This window comes from Tamandua tetradactyla, chromosome 14 (genome assembly GCF_023851605.1).
Source record: "Tamandua tetradactyla isolate mTamTet1 chromosome 14, mTamTet1.pri, whole genome shotgun sequence".
NCBI classification, from domain to species: Eukaryota; Metazoa; Chordata; class Mammalia; order Pilosa; family Myrmecophagidae; genus Tamandua; species Tamandua tetradactyla.
The window spans coordinates 35863673-35878579 of NC_135340.1; the positions used below are offsets into that span (position 1 = coordinate 35863673).

General features: G+C 40.6%; 2 protein-coding genes across 4 annotated transcripts in view; both read right to left on the reverse strand.

Annotated features, from left to right (window-relative positions):
• The window catches only part of RNASE4 (ribonuclease A family member 4), a 19828-nt gene continuing 4921 nt past the window's right edge, over nucleotides 1-14907 (reverse strand). The window contains exons 1-2 of one of the 3 annotated variants that reach the window (XM_077127316.1): nucleotides 12271-12378; nucleotides 1-1225 (exon numbers count right to left, since the gene is read on the reverse strand). In XM_077127316.1, the coding sequence (XP_076983431.1) occupies nucleotides 768-1208 (441 nt within the window). In that variant the 5' untranslated portion in view covers nucleotides 1209-1225; nucleotides 12271-12378 and the 3' untranslated portion in view covers nucleotides 1-767. Of the gene's footprint in view, nucleotides 1226-12251; nucleotides 12379-14907 lie in introns of those variants that run through there. The other 2 variants (XM_077127314.1, XM_077127315.1) reach the window with 2 other exon arrangements.
• ANG (angiogenin) lies at nucleotides 7204-12567 on the reverse strand. The gene is made up of 2 exons (XM_077127317.1): nucleotides 12271-12567; nucleotides 7204-7842 (listed from the first exon to the last, which is right to left on the reverse strand). The coding sequence occupies exons 1-2, from the start codon at nucleotides 12565-12567 to the stop codon at nucleotides 7387-7389; spliced, it is 753 nt and encodes a 250-aa protein (XP_076983432.1). The 3' UTR covers nucleotides 7204-7386.

Below are 14907 nucleotides of genomic sequence, written 5' to 3' on the forward strand. Positions count from 1 at the left end.
TAGTTTGCTCAGACACCTGCAGAGTAAGTTCTTTATTACAGGGAACATGAACATTTTCTCGGTCAGGAAAAGGCAGTGAATCTTAATACAATGACTTATGAGGGTGATTAAAAAGTTTTGGAAGAGAAAGAGAAAAGTTCTTACATCATTTCTTGATCTTATCAGACCCAAATATAACAACAATGCCAAGTCACACAGACAGAGCTCTCATTTTGCCAGTATATATTTCCAAATTTTTAAGTTTCTCCTAACAGCCAACTTTTGGGGATAATCAAAACACTCTTTGGAATGAAGTAGAAAAAGTCCTGCATGAGTAGCCAGGGAAACTGGATTTTTGTGTCACTAACTATAAGGCCTTCAGCAAATCACTTAGTTTCTAGCTTGTGTATATAACAGCATCATCCATGGCACAGGGTTGCTGTGGTATTAAAATGAGGTGACTTGAATTAAATCACTCTGAAATGTTTGAAATCCTACATAAACATATATAATGATTGCTTTCCACAGAAAGGATCTGGGAGAACTAAGCTGACCAGCATTATAATAGGAAGCTTATTACAGAAAAGCTCAGATTCAGGATTATTTTATGTCTCCATTTGTCTTTGATTCAACGTAGTTAACAGAATGGGTTATATAAAGCAAAAGAATAAAAAAAATAAGCAGAGGAATTAGAGCCTGGGACAGCTCAAATGCATTACTCTTTGCTATTCAAAGAGTAGCAAAATTTAAAGGTCATGTGCCAGACTGTAACCCCTACTGGGTGGCTTCTATCTGTCAAAGTGCACAGGCACTGCTGGGTTACTGTCACAAGCAATGACAATTTGTCTGGTGCTGCTCGTGGCTCGATATCTGCAGTTCTGGGTGGTGGAGCCTCCTGTCTCCCTGCAATCTGTGACCTTCGCTACACCCACATGGCAGTTCATCATGCCATTATTGCATCGAGTACTGGGATTGTTGCAGATATTATGAATGTCCCAGATGTCTTCATGGATGAAGGTGTTGACGTGCTTGCACTGAGGAACAGTCATCCGCCGTTTCTGCATCATGTAGTTGCAGTAGCGAACAGTACCACCTTTCCCCTGAGAGTCCACATGCTGCCGCAGGAATCGTTGGTACAAACGGTTCTGGCCCCAGGAGGGCTGCACCAGTAGCTCCAGCAGTATCAGCAACAAGATCAGAAGCAATGAATGGGTCCTCGGCAGAGCCATCGATATGTTAGAGGTGCCTAGAGAGAAAGCAGGGAGCAGAAGAAAGGAAGGTAAGAATTGGGGCACTGGAGAGGGGTGGTGAGAATGACAGTCCATTTCTTCATTTGCTGAGTTTCTTAAATTTCTTTCCTCCTCCTTTTGTGTACCATCTCCCCACCCGTCTCTGCTCACTTTTCCCACCCTTGCTTCCAAGAATGAACACTTTGCAAACATGATCTTTCTGAAAGTAAGAGCCTTTCGCTTTAATAGAGAAAAGTGACCCTAGCTAGCACAATGATTCAGGACAAAGACTGACTGATTCTTTGTCCAAGTGTTTATGGCCTGTGAAGTAAAGGTGTGGAAAGAGGGATAAAAGGCAAATATACATGAAATTCGAAACCAATACCAGTTTCTTGAGATAATTCCTTCACCATGTGATCTTTGGGTAGTGTTTGGCTCCCTGGAGACTCTGATTCTAAAGTTTGGACAGGCTCAGGCTATGCCAAAGTAAGCTTGTGGACCAATTTTAATTCCTTATATATGGGAATTGAAGGAAGTAGAGAAAAGAGTGTAGAATAACATTTAGTTACAACCTTTCTTCTCATGCACTCATGTGTCTATTCTTCTAATGGTGTTAAAGTCAAGTTCTTATGGAAATCTTGTTAACCCCATTAAAAAAAACAGAATACAGTGCTTTGAAGAGAGTAGATAATAAATACTGATTGAAAGAACTAATAAATGAAATGAGTGAGCAAATGGATAACTGAAACTCATGTATCTAGATAGTAAAGGTGTTTCCCAGGCTTGTGAGATTGAATAAGAAAATCTAAGAAATATCTTTAAATAATTCTAAACAGCATAATCTACACACACACACACACAAAAAAGGACTTGGAGTACGTTTTTTTTTTCTTTCTCCTGTTATTCTATGCACAACTTAAAACCATGAAGCACTGAGGACATGCTCCATGGTCAGGTATTTGTCCCTGATGCTCTGCCTGAATTGTCAACAGTTGTTGGTAGTTGTCTATGTTCTCTAGTTGTAGGATCACTGTGCTGGCACCTCAAGGCAGTGAAAAATGTAGATTGCACAGGTTTAAAAAAAAAAATACCCCAGAACAATAACCAAGAAAGCATTGCCATGTGGTTTCAGAACATTCATTACTTTCATTGACTGACTGAAGGAAGGAATCCAGGTCTACGTGACTCCAAAGCCTGTGCCCTTTCACTATGCTCGACTCTGTCGCCCCATTTTCCCGATATTCAGGATATTAAAGACGTCTGTGTTCAGAGTTGCTTCTCCTCTCTAAACACTAGGGTTACATTAAGGGTTAAGAGGTGGAAAGGAGGGGGATCACACGCCAACACTGAAGAGCCAGATGCTACCAGTCACTGCCGTGAACTGTAAATGCAGTCAGGGCTGACACAAGAGAGAAGGAAAATCATTGCTTGTTTCAACTGGACGTAAAGAACCCAAAGTGGCAAGGAAAACTTTTTAAAAGAAAGATCCCCTCTAAATATACAGACTTATCCCAGCTGAACTACTGCTGTGAAGTATATGGCTGCTATTTTCCACTGTTTTCCAAGATGCTGCTTCATGATGGCAAATCACACCATGTGAACAGAGTTCAGATGGCTGACAAGGGATCTGCAATTCATTCCACCTAAAGCCTATCCTTTGATTAGTGATAATGGCCTTTAGCAAACTATCATTATTTTAAATGTCACTTCCTAAATTCGCAGTCACTTTTGCCTATGCACAGAAAAATATAAAACTTTAAGCCATATTTCTACACCTGTATCTGTAGATAAGAGATAGAGTTAGGAAGAGAAGGAAGTGAAGGGGTTATGGGTTAAAAAGTTGTGGGGATGGATAAACTTGATTCAGTCTGCACCTAAGACTAGGGGATACAACTACTGAAGGTACTTAGTACTTGGGTAATAGCTCCAGTAGAGCAATGTCCTTTGGGTTATTTCTCTAGCAGCAACTGTAACCTTGCACGGTCTCATCTACATTCTCTAATCCTGTTTCTTTGTGACCAAGAACAATTGTTTTGCAAGAGAAGACCTAAACTATTTATGGAAGAGCCAACCCATGGCCTCAGCCACACCAACTAACTGGGTTAACAAGCCACAGAAAAATATTTGAGAACAGAAGTCCATTACAGAAGTCAAAGGATGCATCCCAAAGTCCTAGCTACAAGAGAAAATAAGATGATCCCTAAATCAACCCAACATATGCCTTTTGGTCAGGGCACTCTCTCAGGCTTTTTTCACTGCACCTTACAGACTCTTAATAAGAACCACTTTTGATACTGTAGTCCCAAAGACCCATACCTGCCATACTAACTGTTCGACTTTGGGGAAATCTCTTAGCATATTCCCTCATAAGTAAATTGAGCATGATAATCATACCTACCTCTTAGGAATGTTATGAAGAATAAATTTAAAAATCAATTTAGAATGCATACCACAATGCCTGGTGCTCAATAAATGTTGGTAATTATTATTGTTTCCAATTCTCTTGGTTTCCTCTATTTCCTTCAATCTGGATAAAATAATAAATGACCATAACAAATTCTGTATATTCAAGATCCCCCTCTATCCTATAGAGTACCCATAATCTCAAGAAGTTAGAAAACTTTTTTTAAGCCATAAAATATCTTAGTACTAGAAATTTGTACTGTGTCCCAAGAGAAAGTCTTCCTCTCCAAATTACATGGGATTTTCTTCCTCAGATATCATAAGTCTTCAGGGATTTGATAATTGGGGGGGGTCTTCTTTTTTCCTTGCAAGGCACAAGTGCAAATGTTTCCTCAAATGATTTGCTTGAGATGAAATATCTAGCCTGTGACTTGGCATTTCATTCCAAACAGCTTCTGGCTATGAAAGAACAAAAGACTCAGAGTGAAAAATACTAGGATTGGCTATCTAGCAGCTAGATCCATTCTGCAGGCCAGGAAGCACCCCATCCCATTGCCACAGGCTCTCTCATGAAGCACTCTTCTTCCTTAGTGTCAGAGCAGTGGATACAATGAGAATGCGCTGCATAGATTTTTGGAGAATATATGACATTTCACAGCTATGATATGATCAATATGATTTAGTTCCACAGCTTTGATTCCCTCAAGACCTTGAGTGAGCCAATGACCTCTATGTCACCTTGCCTCACCTCCAAGACAGAGTAAAACTTTAGGGAAGTTGAAAAAGAGTCCAAATGCTTAAATGAACACCATAGTACATGGAACCTTGAGAAGGGCATGAAATTTTGTAGGTTATCCAGAGGGATGCCCTGATAAATCCCAGAATGATTTGAACAGCAAATAAAAAATATTTGCAAAGTCCCTTTGGGGGAATGGTGAGAAAGGGGGAAAATTTAACTTCCCTGAGTGGAGAATTCTTGATATTCTCACAAGCAGTGGGGACAACCAAAGCAATAGGCTGAGCCCCCCAGTCTTGGGGGTTGTTCATATGAAACAACCCCGCAAAGGATAGGCTAAGCCTACTTAAAATTAGGCCTAAGAGTTAACCCCAGAGAACCTCTTTTGTTGCTCAGATGTGACCTCTCTCTCTCTCAGCCAACACAACAAGCAAACCCACTGCCCTCTTCCTCTCTATGTGGGATATGACTCCTGGGGTGTGGACCTTCCTGGCAATGTGGTGCAGAAATCCTAGCATGAGTTGGGACTCAGCATCAAGGGATTGAGAAAAACTTCTCGACCAAAAGGGGGAAGAGCTAAATGAGACAAAATAAAGTGTCAATAGCTGAGAGATTCCAAACAGAGTCAAGAGGTTATCCTGGAGGTTATCCTTATGCATTATATAGATATCACCTTTTTAGTTAAGGTATGTTGAAGAGGCTAGAGCGAATTGCCTGAAAATGTAGAGCTGTGTTCCAGTAGCCACGTTGCTTGAAGATGATTGTATAATGATATAGCTTTCACAAAGTGACTGTGTGATTGTGAACACCTTGTATCTGATGCTCCTTTTATCTACCTTATCAACAGATGAGTAAAACATATGGATTAAAAATAAATAAATAATAGGGGAAACAAATGTTAAAATAAATTTGGTAGATTGAAATGCTAGTGATCAATGAAAGGGAGGGGTAAGGGTTATGGTATGTATGAATTTTTTTCTGTATTCTTTTTATTTCTTTTTCTGAATTGATGATTTCTTTTTCTGAATTCTAAGAAATGATCATCATGATGAATATATAAGTACGTGATGATATTGTGAGTTATTGATTATATATCAAGAATGGAATATCATATGGTAAGAATGTTTGTGTTTGTATGTTGTTATGTTTAATAAATTAAAAAAAGAAAAAGGATCCAAAGATCTTACCAGAGACTGGGACTTTCTCACTTTCTGAGAAGCTTTTGAGCTTTTATAACAAGGTAAATTTCCTAATAAGAGAGGTTTAGAATCCTCTTAGAAATTGATAGTGCTTTCATTTTGAAATAGACTAGCTCAAGTTGCAAAGAGTCCTGTGGTGTGTGTGTCCCAGGAACGGATATCTCCATCCCCTTTCTCCATAAGTCTGGGTTTTCAGTGAGGCTGGGCTCGGCCACATGGCATCTGGACCTTGGGTTTCCAGGAATTTGGGTGCATTTTAGGGCAATGTAGGCAGCATAAGAGGCCAGCACTGGGAGCCCCACTCACGAGTTGGTTTCCTGGGGCTATAGCCACAAAGTGCAGCAAAAGAGGTGGCTTAAAATGACAGAAATTTCTTGTTTCATAGTTCTGCATTAGAAGTATTAAATGAAGGTGTCAGCAGGGCTGGGTGTCCTGTGAGTTCTTTGGGGAGGAATCTGTTCTGAGCCCTTCTTCTGGCTCCTGGTGTGGCTTGCTGGCAAGCCATGGCACCCTCTGTCTCAGTCGTCATGTGGTGCTCTCCCCTCTGTCTCTCTGTCTGTGTTGAAATTTTCTCGTCTTATCCAGGCACCAGATATGCTGGATAAAGGGTTCACCCTACTCCAGAATGACCTTATTTTAGCTTGCCTAATTTCTTCTGTCACAACCCTATTTCCAAATAAAGTCACATTCTCACATTTCATTCTTTTTTCATGTGAGTATCCCCTGATTGCAGCACCATTTGCTGATTTTTTGTTTGACTTTTCATCTGTTTGTCTGTTTGGGAAGTGCATGGGCCAGGAATCAAACCTGGGTCTAAAACTGTAAATTTTTAACAACTTCTTTCTGGATAAAATATCCAGGTACCTATTGATAGAGATTAGAAAACAGGAAGCTAACCACTCAACCTATGGATTGATTATAGTGTATTTTACAAAAAGAGTATCTGTTAACCTAAGTTTATGTATACTTGAAAACAAATCTAGTTGAAGGAAAGTAAGTGATAAGCTTGAATCTTACTATAACTTTTCTAAGACATCGCAGTTGCCAGAAATCAGTTGATAGAGTAAAAGATTGAAGAGAAAATAATGTAATCAAACCTTATGAACTTTATAAAACGTATAAAACTTTATGAACGTATATAAAAATATACGTATATGACAAGACAATGTTCTGGGAGCATTCCATTCAAACCAACATTAAAATTACCTCCTGCTTAAGACAAGAGGTGACTATCCTGAATGGATTCTGGTATTCATTCAGTACTGAGTGGGGGGGGGTGTTAAGAGGAGGGGTGAAGGGGGTGAGAGAGAGGAGGGAGGGAAGAGACCGCAATTAGTCTGTTGGTACTCAGTCCTAAATTCTTCTCTCTAAGATCTCATATCTGCAACAGTCATATTGGCTTACTGGACAGCAAAAACAGTTTGCCGCACCTGAAGATAAATTATGCTCTATAGCTATGAGTCCTGGAATTTCCTCAGCTCTCTTTGCAGGATCAACTTATCATTTCCTTCACAGGGAAGTAAAGCCTACCTCCCTACTATTCCCCCAGGATGGACTAATAAAGAAACAGGCATTTCTATTCCATCCAATCCTCTCGGGGAGCAGCTGAGTAGAAATGTTGGGGAAAGATCAATACACCATGAATCAGTGAGAAGGCTTTGATTCTTACTGATTTCAGAGATAATTTTATTTCTCAAACAAGTTGTAAAGCAGGAACAAAAAATCCAGGCAGCACATTTTCTGGGCCCCTGACAATGAGCTTTGCAACGTTGTTCTGGGAAGTGAAGAGGAAATACGAGGGTAGGGCAGCAGAGTCGGCTCTGGGCCAGCAACCTGCGGGTTATGGATTGTAAAAAGACTCATCAAAGTGGACAGGCAAGCCGTTTGCACAGGCAACAACAATTTGTCTGGCCCCTGCTGTGGCTCTATACCGGCATGGAGGCCGGGGGGACCCTCCTTTGTGCTTGCAAATGGTGACCTGGAAAAGAGACTTGCTTATCCTCAAGTCTGCCCTGTAAGGGGTGCCTTCATTTTCACAGACGGCTACGATGTTGCCCTTGTTGCCATGGACGAAGGTGTTGGTTCCTTTGCAAGGTGAGGTCAGGCCTCGTATCCTCATCATCATTTCACAATATCTGTCATTTCGGCCGCTTGGTTTACTGTCATGGTGCTGGATCAGGAAACGTGGGTATCTGGGGTCATCCTGAGTTAGGGCTGGTGGGGTCAGACCCAGATCCAGAGCGAAGACCAGTAACAGGAGGCTCAGGCCCATTACAATCTCTTCCAACAGAAGCTCCTGCCAAGTGCAAAAGGAGGCATGGTAGGGGCATGGAACAGCACTGCCAAATTAGGCTCCAAGGATGGGGACGTCTCTCCCTGATCACCAATCAGGTATCTTCAGTCGTGTAACTATATCTTTTTTTCCCCTTCCTCATTAACCTCACACTTCTTGTCGACCCATTCTTTTGGGAAGTCTAGTTAATTTCCTCAACACCTCTTCCAGCCTCAACCATTCTTTCCCATTCCTTAGGATCATTGAGTATTTATATTCGTATCAGTTTTAGCATTACAAAATCCATTTGTGCTCTCTAAATCATCTATTAATAAATATTGCATAAGCCCCTACTGGGCACCAGGCACTGTGCTAGGTCCTTGGAACACAAAAACCATTAAGACACATCCAATGCCTCCCTACAAGGAGGATGTGGCATCCATGGGGAAGGGATGGGAGCACCAATATACTGAGATGACAGAGTCATATAGAAGGTGAGAGAGCTGTGAAGAAGGGGAGCTTAGAGGAAAGAGCCAGAGGATTTGTGAAGACATGACAACAGGTACACAAGTCAATTCATCAGCTAGCTGTGAGCAGAGCAGTTTCACCCCGAAGTGAAAGGAGGCAGACCTACTTCCCCAAGAGCCAGAAGGTTCGTGCCCAGAAGTGGAAGTACTATGCACCATTTAGAAAGAACAGGAGAAGGGTAGGGAAGAAGCCATGTTATGCTTAGGAGTGTGTCTAGGTTAACTCCTACCAGGGAACTGAAGAAGGAATTCAAGTGAATTCTACAGTCCTGTGAGCTTCTTGCATTGGGAACAATTTGGATTTTTCTTATAGAATATTTTCCACAGTTTCTCTGCATATGTTCATAGACTGTTATACAACAGGCAAATGATGTTGTCATGTGGTAGGAAAAATGAAACGTCCTTAGACTTTTTTTCATCAAATCAAAAGCCTTACAATTTGCTATCATGAATCCTTAATGACTCCCTAGGAAGAAGAACAAAAATAATGAGAGGACTCCTGCCATCATCTGTCACTCACGTGCCAGGGGTGGTGTGTCACAGACACGCAAACACAGCCATAGTAAATAGGGTGCTTCTTCCTGCAGCACGGTTGTAACTCAGTGATAGGTATTTTAAAACAGAGTTAAACAAATATGGATTATAATGAAACAAAACAAAATTCTTTTGACCTTTTAAGATGATGTTTCTTAAGAAATTTGAAGATTTAAGAATTCAAAGGCATCTGATGTTGACAGCAGGTAGTTTCCGAGTATACCTATAGCCTTCCTAGGGAGAGCATATTTACTGTTCTCTACCCTTAGGACCACATTGGTGAAAATTTTAAAGAACATCTGTAGCCTTTAAAAGCCACTATAGGCCTATGCTACATTATATCAGACATTTGAGAATACATCCATGTGCCAAAATCATACTGAACAATGATTTTTTGCTGTAAAATTTCAACTGATTTTTATAATTTTGTTTTAAAAATAGCTCATCTATGAGCAATTTAATTTATGATTGGCTATGACTCCTTGGCAATCATTACACATACTGAGAAATTCTTACAGAGGGAGAAAAATCCAAACCCTCATAGTATTCTCAAATAAAATTCTGAGGAAATCTAAATTTTAAAATAAATGGTACCAAAAAACCATAAAAAATAAATAAATGGCACACCAGTGTGGATTATAATGCTAATGCAAAGTTTACAACCTTCTGATACTGAAAACCAGATTTAAGACAATGTTACAGAAGATGCATAGGAAGACTATGTTTCTTTTTAGAACTTTGAAAAAAAATCACTGAAACTCTTATTACTGTACAGATAAGCCAAGAGTCCTTTTCCAGGGAAAAGAAAATCTACTTGTTTTGTGGTTTAAAGCATCTGGTTATTACACATTACATTGTAATAATGAGACTGAAACTTTGTCTCTTGCCTGAACTTTTTAGGAACAGGAATTAAATTTGAAAGCATTGCTTAAGATGGCTATGCTAACTAAAATCATTGCACATGCAATCCTTGTATGTAAGAAGGCATGAGTCAGTGAGCAAAGTCAACTCTCTTTCTGATAAGCATTTGTCATTGGTCTACCTTGGCTAGTTGGTTAATGACAACCTAAAACAAATTTAGTGCAGTACTGAAGAATATCAAATTGTACTCTAAGGGATGTTGTGGTAGTTCCACAATACTGAAATAAAATAACAGCTGAAAAAGTTCCCTGGAGCCCAGGGAATATAATTTGTTATAGAATCAAGTTAAATTGTGTCTGTGGGAACTTGGAGAGAAGGTAATATGTGAATGTAAAGGGGAGACCGCAGCTAAAAGAACGTGTTCAGGTACGGCTGCTGCCCCATCACACCTGCTAGGCTTCATACTCCTATTTGCTAAGTCCTTTGCCCTTGTGCTTTCGGTCTGAGTGTTTTCTTTCTCTAGATTTTTGGAGTATATCCTCAAAGTTTTATTAATGTGTAATCAATTAAGTCTCTTGCTCTGCAATAGGGAAATACTGGCAATTGTAGAATCATGGGCTCTCAGGATTAGAGGATCACACAATGTCCCTTGGTCTGGAGCCAGAATCCCAGAGTTTAAAAATCACAAAGTAGAACCAGACTTGGTTGTACCTAAAAGAATCACTAGGTGGCAGTGGTGGATAAGAATGTTGCCAACTCAGTGCTGTAGAAGGGACTGTGGGTGCCTGTGGGAGGTGCCAGCGTTGTATTTGTGGGGAAATGGCTGTGGACACAAGGGAGTCTCAGCTGGCAGGCCTGTCTAGAATCTCTGTCCAAACTCTATGCCTTAGATAATAAGACCAAGGACACCTTGCTACAGCAAATGCCAAAGCAAAGTTCACAAACCTCAGGATTGGCTCACGAAGATATCACAAAATAAAGAAGATTAACCAGTTGCCAGATGTTATGTGCTTCTTTTCCGAGAAAATGATTGCTTATCTTGGGCAAACAAGCACCTATTTACTTATCAGGGTTTCCTACTGGTATATAATCTACTAAAGGGTAGGGCCCATGTTGGTCACCCTTGAATCATAATGCCTGCCTCATAGACCTCAAAATATATACATCACATATATTATATATTAATGATTGATTTTTGTTTTCCTCTCCAGGCCTAAGTTTGATCTTTTCTAAAATGAGAGAGTTGCCAATTCTAAAAGTCTGTAACTCCACATTCACATTCAAACATAAGAAAGCTTTTTCTAGTCTCACTATTAAAAGTCCAGTGACCAAGGATTTACACAGACAAGAGTGTATAAGTCTAGTTGATGGCACAAGGCACCAGCTGGAAAAGTGGATAAGAGAGGGACTGGTGGTTCAGTATCACTGAGACGCAGCCTCCTCAAGACTTGACACGTAAGACAATCCACCTCCATTTAAGGCATTGGACCAATCCTCCATGGGGGCTTTGCCTCCTAAAAAAGCACATCCCGGGCTGGAGAGCTGAAGAGATATCTTTGTTTCTACCCAGCAGAATTTTCACGTCCATCCCATAACAACTCAGCCAAGGTTTTCCTCAAGTTTATTTTAATCTTGACTCCCTAAGATATCCGGAATCCAAATCTCAGCAAGCACACATCATGACCACCAATATCTAACATCTGCTTCCTCATCCACAGTGTCCTCACTCGTATACTCAATTCTAAATTTCTCAAAAAGCAAGGGAAGATGGATTAGGGGGGAAAAAGTAAAAGATTATTTGTGATGCAGAAGTGAATCTGCCCAGACCAAGGGTGCAGATAGTCATACTTAGTGGTCAAACTCAAGTATACATGTCTTTCTATATTGAAACACATAACTGGCAACCAGTTTTTCATTAATGGAATTTGCCCCAGTTGTTCTTTACACTAACTTTATCCTCTGTCTCAAACCAGTTCCTTAATCTTCACAAGACTCAATGTTCCTTCTTTTCCACAGGCAATGGGGTGTATCCTAGAGAGCCATCAAACTCTATGCAATGAGAAGTTAATTTGATAGTTTATGGTTATAATTCTCATAAATATAATCTCACATTTTTATGTTTTCTAGGGGAATCTCCCTCAAAGTGAAAGCATTAACATCCAATATATATCCTCCACTTACCTCCTTTACTTCCTTCCTTCAACCTGCCAGTGTAACTTCTTTTGTATTTTAGGATATGTTTTACTTTGCTTTTAGAAGGCATCCAAAACTTTGTTAAAGAAATTAGCAGGCAAGGTTAGAAAGAAAAAGTGCTGACACTTTCTTTGTATTTCTTTCCCTATTAAGTCATATATAATGCCTGTCCCCAGGACTCCAGAGTCGTCAGACAAGGGTCTCATTGTGTTCTGAGACCTTTGGGGAAAACAGTCCTTTGGGGAAACAGTCTCATTGAAATGGATGGATGGCTAAAAACAATACATACATAACATAAACACATAGCAAGTAGATTACCTAGGACAAAGAATCTTACAAAACTCTGGCAGTTTTCCTCCAACCGGAGATGGGTTCCAGCTGTTTGTTCAAGGAGATGGTTTCCAGCTCTATGAACCTGGAGATCCCTCCTGGTTCTGATTATATAGTGCTCAGATGAACGGGTGGGAAGAACAGAGCTGACAATCCCCAATCCCCAGCAGAGATGTGAAAACCAAGGACACTGCTTTTGGACAAATGATGAGTCATTCACTTCTTCTCTGGGCAGGATTGGACCAAATATTAACCCACCTAAAGGGGTTAGAGATTTGTCCTGGGAGGAGAGTTTGATAAACATGGCCTTTTGCCCAGAAGCTGCCTTTTCCTAAAGTCCATAGTTCTTACACTTGCCCATGACAGGACTGGATCCAGAAGATAACACCTCTGATCTTAAGGGCCAACTCAAAGAACTGATTTTGAAGAAGTCTGAAGAGGTAGATATGGTCTCCTAACAGGATGTTTTCCCACCATATTTTCTATTTATCCTCATAATTTGGTATCATAAAAGGATGCTAACCAGGTTAGTCCACAGATTTCACAGAGCCAGAAAAGCATTTGTAGAAAAGGTTATGCAACAGCTATTAGTCTCCTGTCCCTCACCTCAACCACCCAGACACTAACCCCCAGAAATATCCTTGCCATGTCCCTTGGGCTCCTCCTTCCTTTCATCCTTACCTGTCCACAAGACATTAAACGCAAGCACTCAATTTTCTTTTCCTTGAAACATAGTTGCAAAATATATTCTCTCCACCTTCAGTGCAACATTGATATTGTATCCACTCATAAAGCAGATTTGTTGCTTGCATGGGAAGAAGCAGGGAGCCAAGGTCACCGGGATCATTTTATAGAACCTGTGGTTTCAAATATCAGGTACCAGCAGGGTGCCCATTGCTTCACAGATCCTCAGCACCTAACTACATTGGTGCTGGATCTAGAACAGTATTATCTTTTTAAAAATCCTCAACTCTTCATCATCATCCACCCACTTCCAAATATTCAGTCTCCCTGCATTTGAGAAGGTGTCATCTAAAGACAGCCTGCCTGCTATTAAAAAACAGCACTCGGTATCATCATAATACTTATAAGTGTCACTGAGCACCTTTCATTTTTGGAAGTTTGCACCTACAAGATTTCATTTCATCCTCACCAGGACTGTGGAAAGTAGGTATTATATAAGTCTATTTTTTCTTAGGAGGTAACTCCAAGATCAAATTACCAATGAATGAATCAAATCTCAAACCCCTTATCTGCAGGGAGACTGTTTGCTCCTCTTGTCAAATAGGGTTCAAGCAACACCTCCTCTCTCAGTCCTTACTGACCCTCCTCATTCCCAGTGGACACCCCAGGAGGAGGTGCCCACTTCTTTATTTGTGGGTTCCTGTACTCAGTAACACCCGTGCCTAGCCAAGCATAGAGCAGATTCCCAAACTGACAGCTTAAGTTGTATTGACTTCAGACTTCAGATCTATCTGGGTGTGTCTGAAAAGCTGATCAGTCAGTCCAAGTGAAGCCTATCTGCCTAAGAGTCTGTGCTGCCCCAGGGACAGGATTCATTCTGAGGGAAGAAAATGGTGAGGGGCAGGAAAAAGAGAAAACAGTCATGGAGCAGTGTTTGGAGAGGGTTACAGTGAGTGTCTTTCAAATCCCCTCCTGTTCTAACCTCCAGTATTCTAGAGGACACTCTGATAAGACGAATAAAAATAAATGTTGTTTTGTGAAATCTCTCTAAGATTCTGAAAGCACATAGCAAGCCAGTATAAAGACATACACCAGAGGGTAGACAAGGGGTGTGTATGGGGGATGGGGGCAAGAGACAAAGTACCTCCCCTCACTTGAGGATTCTGATGGATCAAAGTTGAGACGAGTCTGGACAAGAGCTGGAGCATCTTTTTGAGCTGCCAATGAGGAAGAGGACACTGTGTGCTGACATCTTCAGATATTCTCCACAGCTCTGGCCCCTCTGTATGACAGCACTAGACCTCACACAGGGAGCAGGGGAAGGAAAGGAGTAAAAAGGCAGCCTCTTCAAGTAGGTTAAAAGAATGATCTCGCAAGCATGTTAACACTCCCTAGGAACTTCAGGAATGCTAAGGAAAGAAGGTGAGCTTATCTGGAATGCACGGGGGCATGGACCTGCTTTCACTTCAAGTTCCTGTAATCAGGGAAATGTAGACTGTTAATCTTCACTCCTCTGAAAACTAATTGATCTCATTGGTATACCTCTCTCTTTCTCCATTAGATGGAACCCTCTGAGAACAGAATATCTGTCGTATTCATCGCTATATTCTTAGTATCTAAAAGCAGTAACTGACATCTGGGAAGGGATCATTAAATGTTTGTGGAGTAGAAGAATCTCATTTTTCTGACTATAAGTCCCAAGTTATTTTTAATAGCCCTTTTTTGCTTTCAGAAATAAATCTGACTTCACTTTGGAGACTCCAAACATGCAAACTCTCCTTACTTCACTTAAGGCCTACAAACACAATTAAGTTGGGTAGTAGTTACTAGACAAGGCAGGTCTGATTTCCAGGTATAGCAGGAAGGCTTTCAAGTTTCCAGGAAAGCTCTGCTTCCAGTTTACCAGGTAATTATTGATATCCCACTGATATATTTTAACTTTTGAGCTATCAATCCCCAT